This window comes from Siphateles boraxobius, unplaced genomic scaffold, assembly GCF_051911475.1.
Source record: "Siphateles boraxobius isolate OS27281-9 unplaced genomic scaffold, OSU_SipBor_1 20, whole genome shotgun sequence".
Classification (NCBI taxonomy): domain Eukaryota; kingdom Metazoa; phylum Chordata; class Actinopteri; order Cypriniformes; family Leuciscidae; genus Siphateles; species Siphateles boraxobius.
In genome coordinates this window covers 8,503,962-8,516,735 of record NW_027508811.1, presented here as the reverse complement: position 1 = coordinate 8,516,735, position 12,774 = coordinate 8,503,962, and the positions used below count along the sequence as shown (strand labels likewise).

General features: G+C 35.0%; 1 protein-coding gene across 1 annotated transcript in view; it reads left to right on the top strand.

The window, feature by feature from the left end:
* Nucleotides 1-12,774, top strand: part of tasp1 (taspase, threonine aspartase, 1) — a 36,700-nt gene continuing 23,926 nt past the window's right edge. Inside the window, exons 1-8 of the mRNA XM_077236564.1 lie at nt 1-199; nt 546-739; nt 1,952-2,019; nt 2,731-2,799; nt 5,192-5,312; nt 5,859-5,943; nt 7,117-7,196; nt 9,593-9,684. Of these exons, the coding sequence (XP_077092679.1) occupies nt 616-739; nt 1,952-2,019; nt 2,731-2,799; nt 5,192-5,312; nt 5,859-5,943; nt 7,117-7,196; nt 9,593-9,684 (639 nt within the window). The 5' untranslated portion in view covers nt 1-199; nt 546-615. The remainder of the gene's footprint in view (nt 200-545; nt 740-1,951; nt 2,020-2,730; nt 2,800-5,191; nt 5,313-5,858; nt 5,944-7,116; nt 7,197-9,592; nt 9,685-12,774) is intronic.

Here is a 12,774-nt window from a genome sequence, read left to right as displayed (position 1 = left end):
ACTGAACCAGGAAGTATTTTGGTGTGACGAGAGCACATGCGCCGCTCATCATCACATCACATCACAATCATGCAGCAGACAATACAACTACACTCATAATTTAGTGCAATCTGTATGTGTGTGTTATCAGTAGAGACGCTGAACAATGCGTATGACTGTGGCGCTCTTCTGCCGTCATGCACCTGAAGTCTTCATGCGAGTGAGTTTTGCAGTCTTCATTCTTCCTTTCTGTTTTGTAGGACTGAAATTGGCAGTAGTTGATGTACTGTAACAGTTATATAATAAAACGAATCTTATCTGAGTGAATGTAATATAAATTTGTGAGCGAACAGTAAGTTATTTCGTTTGTGTTCCTCAAGGCATGTTTCTTAACGTTATATGAAATTTGAAGGGATGCATTAAAGTTAGTCGTTGTAATTGTCAATGTGTATGTCATTACTAATTTAACTTAACTGAATTAGATATAGATATAATGTAATAGCTAATATTACTTTATACATACGTTGAATTCTGAAGGTAGGATATCTCACTCTCTTTTCTTTCAGGACTTGAAGAATTGTATTGGAATTCTGAGGGAATGATGGGTCAAAATGCAAGCTGCATTAATTACGGGTCATGGAAAAACTAGAAAACTCGACAGATTGCAAGGAGACTGTGTCTCCACTTAACAATTCAGGGTCTGTACTGAACAGCACCGTCTCACGTCATGAAGCTATGGGGTTTGTGCTGGTGCATGCAGGTGAATTTGGGTCCCTTTGAGAATTTAGACTGCGATTCAAGACATTTCTGCATAAACATGGTTCTGCACAAATTTAGATGTTACATGTGCAATGAGTAATTGCTGAAAGGTTGTAATAGGTCCCAGATTTTTTTTAAATTGTCATTATTTGCTCACCCGTATGTCTTCCAAACTAGAATGTTGTTATTTTTGTCCATGGGACACAAAAGGAAAGGTTTAAAGAAATTTCCATTTAATAAAACACTTCATAATGGTTAGTCTGTCAAACTTCAAAAGGAGACTGTAGTTTGTACAGTCACTGTATAAGCACAATGAAAGAAATATGACTATTCCACTTCTTCTCAAGACATACAAAAGCCCAGCAGGCTATTATTTGAAGTTCCCCCTTTTTGCTGCTGCTCTCAAATGTCATTCTCCATTCTGCATATTCAAACCAGCATGGCTTGAAACAATGGCCGGTGAATGGGATTTGAGAGCTTTGAATATTATCTGTCAATAACGGTCTTAAATTTAGTGTAGCTTCTGAAGACTTGAAATATAGGACTATGTGTATGCTACTTTTTTGTGGGTTTTTTGTCTTTTCGACAACTTGACAGATTGTTACTATGAACATCGTGTGGAAAAAAATGGAAAAAATAACAAATTGGTTTGGATAGGCATGAAGGTGACTAAATAAGAGCATTAAACTTTTTTGGCAAACGGTTTTTTTAAAGAGATAGTTCACCCAAAAATGAAAAGTTTGTCATTTGCTCACCCTCATGTTGTTCCAAACCTGTATGAGTTTCTTTCTTCTGTTGAACACAAAAGAAGATATTTTAAAGAATGCTGATAACCAGACTTTTGTCTGTAGCCACTGACTTCCATAGTATTTTTTTCCTACTATGGAAGTCAATAGAGCCCATCAACTGTATGGTTACCAACATTCTTTAAAATATCTTCTTCTGTGTTCAACAGAAGAAAGAAACTCATACAGGTTTGGAACAACATGAGGGCGAGTAAATGATGACACAATTAAAATGTTTGAGTATCCCTTTCATGTTTAGGATCATATAGACATTTCATGTATGAAACTTACTTTATTCGTAAGACTTCTAAAAAAAAAAAACTCATTATGACAAGCAATGTCATATAAGCAACTACAAAATGTTAACAGCTGAAGAACCTCACTTGTAAGAAATGTCTGTCTTATTTTTGATGATTTTATCTCCACAGGGGCAGGGTATCATTCAGAATCCAAAGCCAAGGAATACAAACATGTGTGCAAGAGAGCTTGCCAGAGAGTGAGTTCCATGTGATTCTTTATTCAAAACTTGATGCCTTAAGGTACTTCTGCATTTCTTCTGTGCCCTGAAACCTTTGGATAGCTCTGCCATAGGTCACGTCAACAAGATGTCAGTTCAGTGATATAGTCAACTTTCATTCCCAGCTCAGTTTGCATGATTTCTGATACGTATTGTGTAACATTTTTAACACAAAGATGAATTCCTTCTTGCTTACATTTGCAAAATGTTATTACATTGTCAATATACAAAATCTGAGATATGCTGACAAAATTGTAATAGATGTTTTAGCAGCGAACAGTAATGCATAGGTTGGCAAGCTGCAATGCAATGCTTTTCCCTGTCCAGAGTGCCGTGTAAAGGATGAAAAGAAGGGATCAGGCTTGAGTAAAACACCTGTGCCAGGGAATTTGAGTTATGTGTTGATAACATGACACCAGCAGCGACCCGCGACCTGCTGCCCGGCTTAATATACCATTCCACGCTCTCTGCTTGAAGCTTGTCAAGTGGAAAACACTGCAGCTTTATTTGCTTTTTAAGCTCTTGGTATTGGATTATCACATTTTTAATGTTTTGTCGAGATTATTTCAGTGTGATCTTTTCTGCATAAAGCTCTAGAATCCCCAAGTAAAGCAGAACACTAACTGAGTTGGTTTTAGGCACTGGCAGACATGAGGTTGCTGTCATCAGTTGTGATTTAATGTCTTTCAGGCTGTGGACAGGCTCAGAGCTGGTGGATTGGCACTGGAGGCAGTGACAGCAGCTCTAATAGAGCTAGAGGTGATAGTGGATCACAACAACTCACAGAGAAAATGGATAGAAAAAAATAATAATAAACATTTCAGATATCAACGGGACGACAAGCAAGTCAAATTCAACAATCTATAAAAATATATATATTTTGAACTAGCTTGTATTTGTACAATGTTAGTTTTCCTTTTAGCTTTTGTAATTTTTACTCATTTAAAAAAAAAAAAAAACTTCTTTATAGCTTTAATTTATTTTCGTTTTAGTAGTTTTAGTTCTAATTCCAGTTAGTTGCCAAGCCAGCATTTCTAATTTATTTAAGATTTTCATCTAATTATTTATTGTATTTCAGCTTTGTCAATGACCTAAAGCATTTTTTGGGTTTAGTTTACAATAACACTGAAGGGATTCTACTGTTGTTTAAAAAAAGGCAATTGTTTAGCTGAAGAAATATCTTTCCAAAAAGCTTTCAGTATACAAAAAAAAGTGTGAATTGTAAAAATGACTTCGGATCTATTACCTTTATACAATGCATGCCATTGTAAAGACTGTAAGTGTATCCTCATAGTCTCATATCCATCTGCATAAAATTCAATATTCCGTCCACCCTGACTAAGGTCTATGACAGACAGAAAGTCTACACGCATTTCCACAAATTTCTTCAGTGTTTTTTGGCACTAACATGCCATTAGCTGACATGTCAGACCACTCAAACAGGGCAGTGCTTTGAAAGTGCCGCAGCATTTTCAGGGACAGCATCCTATGAATGACTGACTTATAGTTGTGTCTGCATATTAAGCTGGGATAGGAAAACATAACATTTCGCATAAACATATTTAAAAACTAAAATGTGACAAATTTAGGGATTTTTTTATGTATTGATTCCAGTGGTGGACGAAGTACACAAATCAAGTACTCGAGTAAAAGTACAGACACCCTAATAAAATATTACTCCAGCAAAAGTATTAAGTACTCCTTTTCAATTTTACTTGAGTAAAAGTACTTGATTTTTAATATACTGGAGCGATGTACTTACTTTAAAAGTAAAAAGTACTGATTGGTGAATGCCAGCTCAGTCTGACATTATTATGAAATATTATGAATTGTTATAATGTAGCCAGCACTAGTCAATAAGGTCAATATTATATAGACAATATGTATTGGTCTGCAAATAAAACATTTTATGTAACATTTTATTTTATTACCAAAACTTGTCATATACGGATAACTACTCTGATAATTACTGATAATGCAAGTGTGCAAACAAGTAAAAGTAACAACAGTAGAAAAATGAGGAAAACTGAATGCGTATTAACAAATATAAATACACAGTACAAAAACACGTCTCACAGGGCAAAATAAGTTAACAATTTAAGAACGCTATGGAAACCTACTAGTTTTGAAACTTTTACGACAGAGGGGAAGATGCATGGGCATTAATTTGCGTTATCTTAACGCTATTTTTAGGGGGGGGGGGGGGTTTACCTAAAACCTACCCTGTTCAGATGGTAATAGACAAATGTGGACATGTCCACATTCAAGAATTTCAAACAGCTCACCCCTTTACAGCAGATATAGTTCACAAACGACCTCCAGTCATATTTTTCATTTACAACAGTAAATCCTAGGGAAATTATTTAAAAAAAGGCTGCATACTCCATCAATGAAGAGAAGTACAAGAATTGCGAGATAAAACCACTTTTTTAATGGTAACTTTTTTTTTTCGGTCACATCTGACCTTTCTCAATGCCAATTTGACAATGCTTAATGGACTAGTTCACTTTAAAATGAAAATTAGCCCATGATTTACACACCCTCAAGCCATCCTAGGTGTATATGACTTTCTTCTTTCAAACAAATACAATCGGAGTTATATTAAAAAATATCCTGGCTCTTCCATGTTTTATAATGGCAGTGGACGGCAACCAACAGATTGAAGCTCAAAAATGTGCCTCCATCCATCATAAACGAACTCCAAACGGCTCCTGTGGGTTAAATAATGTCTTCTGAAGCAAAAGAATGAGTAAATCATGGGCTAATTTTACCCTTGAAAGTGAACTACTCCTTTAACCAGGATCCATCTTAAGAAGTCACATGATTATATGGACCACATGGTCAACCAAACTGGGGTGTTAACAACCAATTTTCTTTTAACAGAATTATACATAAAATGAACTTCACTTCAAAATAACGAGGATGTCATGTTTTCATTACATGTAGCGTATTAAAAAGTACTATATTATGCATTGGAATGTAGCATAACAGAAGTAATATTTTCCCTAAATAAAAATACTCAGAGTACAGATACTTAATAAATGTACTTAAGTACGTTAATAAAGTAAAAATACTTTGTTACTGTCACTGCTTGTTTCTTATTATTTTAGAAGAGAAAGAAATCAACTTTGAGGTTGATGTTTATTTTTAGGACTCCCCGTTCACCAATGCGGGTACCGGTTCCAACCTGAACCTCTCGGGTGAGATTGAGTGTGATGCCAGCATCATGGATGGGAAGTCCTTGAACTATGGAGCTGTTGGAGCCTTGAGTGGTGGGTGCTGGTTTGAGCTTTTTGTCATGTGATTAAAGATGCTATTTGAATTTCAAGCAAATCTAATAAAGGCCAACTCGCAACCTCCTTAGCCCTTTCTAGGAAAGTGGCTAATTGCATTTTGTGTGTGCAAGAATGCTAACATGCAAAACTAAGATATATATATATATATATATATATATATATTTTTCAATTGTTTATTTAGAAAATAAATGTAAAAGTTATACATATTCGCTACTTCTTTTCACTCAAAAGAAATTGATGCGCAAAACAGGACCGATTTGACCTCATCAACCTGTTGCCATGTTGGTTAAAACTATTAACTTGATTTGACATGCAGTGTCTTGAAATATTTTGCTAATCCACATACAATATAAAGGGCGTTTATTTAGTTTAACACTGATATTAGTGAAACATTGTGTTATTTTGCAATGAACTCCAAAAATTCTTCAACAAATGTGCTTGAGGAAGCCAAATGCAGGTTTCATCTACCATATTTAAAGCTGTCTTGAGCAAAAGTGATACTAATGCTGCTCTTTCTATCAGGAATCAAGAACCCAGTGCTGGTAGCCAGAAGATTATTAAGTGAAACTCAGAAGGGGAAGCTATCAGCTGGCAGGATCCCTCCCTGGTGAGCCAAGTTCTCTGATGTTGGCTTTCTCGCTATCAAATTAGACATATACACAGACTGACATGCAGTACTTCATTGATGCCTCAGGGCAAATATTTTGGTGTAAAACAGCAGCATTTCAATCGCAGTAGGCACAGAATACACAAACAAGTACTAACTTTGAGCAAGACAAAACATGCTTGGACTAAATGCATTTATCTTGTTGTGACAAATGCAGCAAGTGTATTTTCTTACTTATAGGAAATAGGTGCCAGTCTTAGATTTAGACACATTCTGTAGATCGCAGTGGCTCCAAAATGTATTTACTTGTGCCAGATTTGATAACTAAGTTGCGTTTATTTTAAGATAACACAAAAACACTTTTCAAACAAACATTTTCATATTGGCTAGGTTTTAAATTTTTGAAAGAAGTCTGCATCAAAAATACAATAAAACAGTAAAATGTAAGTAATTGAATTCTGTTTTAATAATAATAACAACTGATCTGACAGTTGTGCACAATTTGTTTTCAGGATTTTCTTTGATGTATAGAAAGTTAAAAAGAACAGCATTTATCTGAAATAGAAAGCTTTTGTAATATTGTACTCTACCATTCAACAGTTTCAGTAAGATTTTTTTATTATTTGGTGGGGGGGGGCATTTTTATATATATTTATATAAAAAATATATATTATTCAGCAAGGATGCATTAAATTGAGCAAAAGTGACAGTAAAGATATTTATATATGTTACAAAAGCTTTCTATTTCAGATAAATGCTGTTCTTTTGAACTTTCTATTCATCAAAGAATCATGGGGAAAAAAGTACACTACTGTTTTCAACATTGATAAGAACAATAGACTTTCTTGTATAATACATTTCTTGAGCACCAAATGAGCATATTAAAATGATTTCTGAAGGATCATGTGACTGGACTAATGATGCTGAAAATTCAGCTTTGCCATTACAGGAATAAATTGCAATTGCAGTTATTTTAAATTGTAAAAATATTTCACAATATTACTGTTTTTGCTGTATTTTGGATCAAATAAATGCAGCTGATCTATCTTCCGATCTAACTTATCTTTTGCTGTGTTCAAAATTAAATTCAGGAAACCTCCAGTATAGAAGAAGGACGTTTTGTAGTGTGATGAAATTGCTCCTTTTATGTAAATCTCATCTCTACTTTGTTAGTTTCTTAGTGGGCAAAGGAGCAGAACAGTGGGCCATCAGCCATGGGATCCCAGCATGCCCTACAGAGAAGATGACCACCAGTGAGTGTCAGACCACCCACACTCTTCTTTCAGCTGCTTTGACTGCAGTCTTTTTATTAGATTTGTATGTATTACAGATCAGGACGCGTCTTTGAATTACTGAATATTGTGATTATTGGTGAAAGAAGCTAAAAAGTTCACGTAGAAATTGGAAAGTGATTTTAAATAGCATTATTTTCCATAATTAGGGGAAAACAGGAGGTAAAAATGTTAAAAGGCTCATATATTTTCAGTAAAGAAGCACTGTAGAGGTTGTTTTTAAATGAAATTAAAGGTCTCATGTAAGCAACAAGATTCCCTCCGTTCTCTTTGGATCTGTAAGGTGTGACTGGCATCCAGATAACTTTAATAGAAGTGTTTGCGGTTTTACTCTCTCATAATGCAGTGAGGTTTTGTTTGAGGCCTGCGGCGGAGTTGTAACCTGTTACACAACACTTGCAAATGACTATTATTTGTGCTTTCTCTGTTGCTGTAACCGGTATTGTTCTCAAAAATGAATTATATTAATATATTATTATACAAGAAATTTCTTTATACCATGGAGTTTGTTTTTTATGCTAGTGAGACATTTGCCAGTGTGTGAGACTTACTGCTAGTTTCACATAATGCTAAAAATGAAAGCGAAGGGTGCTTGACATCGCTATTTTTAGCCAAGCCAAATATAAAATAAAATTTTATTGTAATGCATTTCCAGATATTGACTGAAACTTTTGATTACTGCTGGAGGACAGTGGTTAAGTAGAACAGAATACGGCAGTTGAATCTGTTAAATCTAATTCTGTTGCATAGAACTGAATAATATTGATTAAATATTTTCTGTCCAATTTTAGTTTTACTTTTAATACAAGCGTGGTTATTTTATTTTATTGGCTTGTATTTTTTAAGTCCAGTATCATTAAAATGATTGAATTTCACCAAAAAGTCAATCATACCAAAAAAGCTAATTTAAAATAAAAAATAAATAAAATAAAAAAAGCTGTTTTGGTTTTCCATCAGTGCATCCAGAAATGTTCAGTTTCAGTCCAGAATTTTCATTTTGGTGCATCCCTATTAGAAATTGATTTGTTAATTTGTTACAATAATGTAAAATAATTTGTTGTATGTTGAATGTTTAAGACATTTCTGTTCTATAATCCCCAGCATTTATATAGTTTTTAATATTCATTTAGGGAATTAGGTGTGATTAAGTTACCTTTGAAGTGGCAGAATTGTATTGATATTTCTGAAACATTCTGTTTAGTTTTAAGTTTTAGTAGTTAAGTTTTACACTTCTGCACTTCAGCCCAAAACCTTTAATTTTATACTATCTATTTTGGTTTTGTTTTCATTTTATATTTATACTTCTTAAAGTATAAGATTAAAGTTTAATTGTAATTGTAATAGATGTAATTGTTCATTATACAATTGTTACGGGCAGCAATAATGTAATCGTAAAATGTGCATGCTCACGTGCAATTCTTCTTCTCTAGTTTGGATGCTGAATTGTGATTGTTTATATTCATTGTATATATTTAACCATTTAGCTACATGTTGATTATTGAGTGAAACCGACCGCAAACACCTCCCACTGAAGTGGCTCTGATGCAGCATTTTATTTCAGCAGTGCCTTGAAAGCACTTGTATTTCTTTCAGGGAATCCAGTTCTTATATTGTCCTTTAACTGACTTCCCTCAGCTTACAGTTTTTATGAAGTATACTATACGTATGTGGAATCTGTCATATGTTCATGTTTTTACCAAAACCACTGGCGTTTATCTCAGTTGTAAGTCTTGACAGTTGCATGCAATAATTTCATTGAAAAATGATTCGTAAGACGACATGTGATCTCATCTGTTGGGAGTATTTTTAAGCCATTGTGTTATTTTTACCAGCCCTAATTGCATTCCATCCAATTCTGCAAAATGACTTAATTGTGCCCATTTCATTGATTCATTTTCTTTGATTTAGAGATTTTCACAGGAGTGGAATGCATTATTTGGTAAACAATGGCTTCTATACTTTAATAGAGGTCCCCATGCCAACTCCCAGTGTGTGTCAGACAGCGATAGAGTATGTTTTGTCAGTGTTGGAAATTATCTGATGCCAAAACCATGACCTCATTCCAACACATGTCCCATTATTTAGGGAGACTTTGAGGATTTCAACCACTTTTCCACCAATAGACTGATTTATTGTGAGAGTAAAGGCCCCCCTGCCAAACACACACCCTTGCTGCAATATATAATCATTAATAATAATACTAATAATCTAAGCAATAAGGCCACAGGAGCAAAACATTTGTCAGCATTTCATAGGTCTCATGACTTATAACACAGACAAAGTTTTTTTGGATTGGAAGTCAAAGCAGTGGAGTAAATTCTATTATTGACTGTCATGCCTTTTTCAACACTCAACAGAGTTCAGTTTGTCAGGCTACAAGAGGAACAAGAGGAAGATGGAGCTGGCAGAGCAGGTTGAGACGAAGAGGAGAAGACATTCGTGTGGACACGTGAGTGAATGTGCAAAATGATTGAGTCACTTCTCTCATTTTTGTGCTCATGTTATACATACAATGACATACCATCCAACCAGGGTTTAAAATCAATACATGCTCAACACCAAACTATTTATAAAATTAAATAATATTTCAATTGTAATCTAAATTATTCAACCCCCATTGCAAATCCGGTTTATTGGCAATATTTACAGACTTTCTGTGGTGGTGGCTCTGTGATGCTCTGGGGCTACTTTGCATCCTCTGGCACTGGAGACCTGCAGCATGTGGAAGGCAAGATTGTTTAATTTTTGTATATCAGGAAATCCTAGGAGAAAACGTCGTGCCTACAGTGAGGAAGCTGAAGCTTTGGCGTCGTTGGACCTTGCAACAGGACAAGGATCCCAAGCATACCTCAAATTCCACCAAGGCTTGGTTGCAGAAGTCGTCCTGGGATATTCTACAGTGGCCATCACAGTCACCTGAATTGAACCCCATAGAAAATCTCTGGTGGGAATTTGAAGAAGGCGGTTGCAGCACGCAAACCCAAGAATATTACTGAACTGAATGCCATTGCTCATTATGAATGTGCAAAGATTCCTCAGAAACGCTGCCAGAAGCTGGTGTCTGATTATACATCTCGTTTGCAGCAGGTCATAACAGCAAAATTATGTTCTACTAAGTACTAAAGATGCATGTCATGGAGGGGTTTTTAAGACTGAGCTTGGGGCTGCTCAGTCTTAAAAAGTTCATTTTCAGTTGAATTTGGGGAAACCAATTGAAATATTTTTCCTGTTGAGCTATTTCAATTACTTTAGTTTGATTTGTTCATTGCAAAGAGCTGAAAGTCTGTAAATTTTGCCAATAAACCTGATTAGCAACGGGGTTTGAATAATTTCGATTTCAACTGTAAATAATATAATCGTAATTACATTATTAATCAAAATATATTATACCTTTTAATTATCAATATATTTAATTATTATATTAACAAGTAAATGCTATAATATTATTGCTGCTATTATTAGTATTATTATATAAAATATTGTATTATTTATATACTATGTTAATTTAATAAGTATATTTGCCTGAAATAAATAATGCAATTGCCATATCGACAAAAATATTAATTTTGGACCCTTAGTTTAACAGTGATTTTAAATCAGGTAGCATTCTTCTCTTCACACTGAATGCAAAACCGCTGCATGACATGAATCAATCACGGCCATATTTTATATTTAATATACTGTTATGTGGAGAGGACTAGTGACATTTAAGTATAGGTGGGGCTACCCAGCCTTCAGAATTAGAAACCAAGCTGCCGTCCTTTGTCGGTCTGGATCAGACTCGATTTTAGGAGTTTCTTTTTTTTATTTTTTATAAAAGGGAACACTTTAACTTTCAGGATATGCTCTTGATTTTTGACATATGCGCTCTTTAAACTCTGGTTAAAAAAAGACTGCACTATATGCAAGTTTCTCCTATAAATGCTCCATGATCTATAGGTTTCCACCCTCCCATTCAGTGCAACACATTTAATTAGGCCTAAACACAGTGCAGCGGAGGCATTTGCTCTGACATTATTACTCGACTGATAACAGGATCTGCATCTGTTCAGTCCTTTAATTCAAAACCACCACATACACCCAGAGGAGGAAACCCATTGGGTAATGACGACCTTAAAAGGGGGGTGTGGAGACCTCAATTACTCACAATCACAGGAAACACACATACGGATACTTACAGCACTGCTGACATGGCACTGCACACAAGGAATTTAACTTGGGTGACACAGTTCTCTGATGCTTTTTGTAGCTTCTTGTCACTGACCTGAAAAGCATGAGTTTACCAGGTAGACATAAACATGTTCACGTTTATCTTTTTACCCATTTATGTCAGAGCAGTTTCAAATGCATAATTTATTTTGTGGACCATTTAGGCCTTATTTTTAAGGAACAAAAATCAATAAATTGATGTGTTTGTGATTGAGGCCAATGAGACATTCGTGCTTCAGCATCACCCTGCCGCCCAATTTCCCACGCCAACATCTTGAAGTTATTTCACCGAATTATTTCCCGTAATGTGCTTGAACATGTTAGCATCTCTCCTACTTTTTTGGTGAATTTTCAAGGAAGTGATTTGACAGGTACACATGGAATGCAGGTGTCGAGGGAAAATGGCTTCCAGCTCAGATCCATCCATGATGTGACGCTTGTGTGGTCCCAATGAGAAAGCGAAACGTGGGTCACTCCTGGGTCATTAGTTGCAAATTACAGTGTCTGAATGTGGGCGATATGTTATTTGACAGGAAAGACAAATATGTCGCAGTCTAACTTGGTTCGGTATATGTGGTATTTGTGTTCGGAGTTCGAACCTTGTACGGTTTGTTTTAAAGATAGCATCAGTTTGAAGTGAGTGATCGCTGTTGGCTCTTTCTGCATGAATGAGCTGTGCCTCTGGGATGCCACATGGTCTTTCTTCAGTTCAGTTCAAACTTTTCTCCAAAGCTATGCATTAAATGGTCGTTAAGATAACAACACATCTCCCAGTCTCCTTTCAAGTGGCCTGTGGTTTGTTTGATTGTGCCATATTTATTGTTTTACTGGGGATGTAATGCATTTGTATGGCATGGAAGGCCTGGGGTCTAGGGGTTCTCGCTCAAGTTTAATGCATACTTCTCAGAATTAAGATGTTTCTCTAACTTCTTTTATGAGTGGGTGCACTTGTGATTTATAGAAATATGACTTAAGAATTGAAGGTTTCCCACAGTTGTGGGTAACTTGGGAATATTAGGGAATCTTATTTTGTTTTATATCATTACAGTTTTCAAGTATCTAAGTGTCTGAATTAAGTGAGGTCTTAGTTTCTACTGTAAAAAAAAATAATATTTTTAATATAATATATATAATAAATAACAATAAATGTTTTTAAAATATATCACTTCAAAAAAGGTATCTGATGTATACATTAAAATCTGCCTAAAGTCACCATAAAATAGGGGGACTGTGGGAATTCATTGGTCAAGAAATAAGAACCCTGACATTTTTTTTTAGTTTTTTAGTTAACTTTTCAAAATAAGTTGATTGAAGTAAGTTGATTGAATAT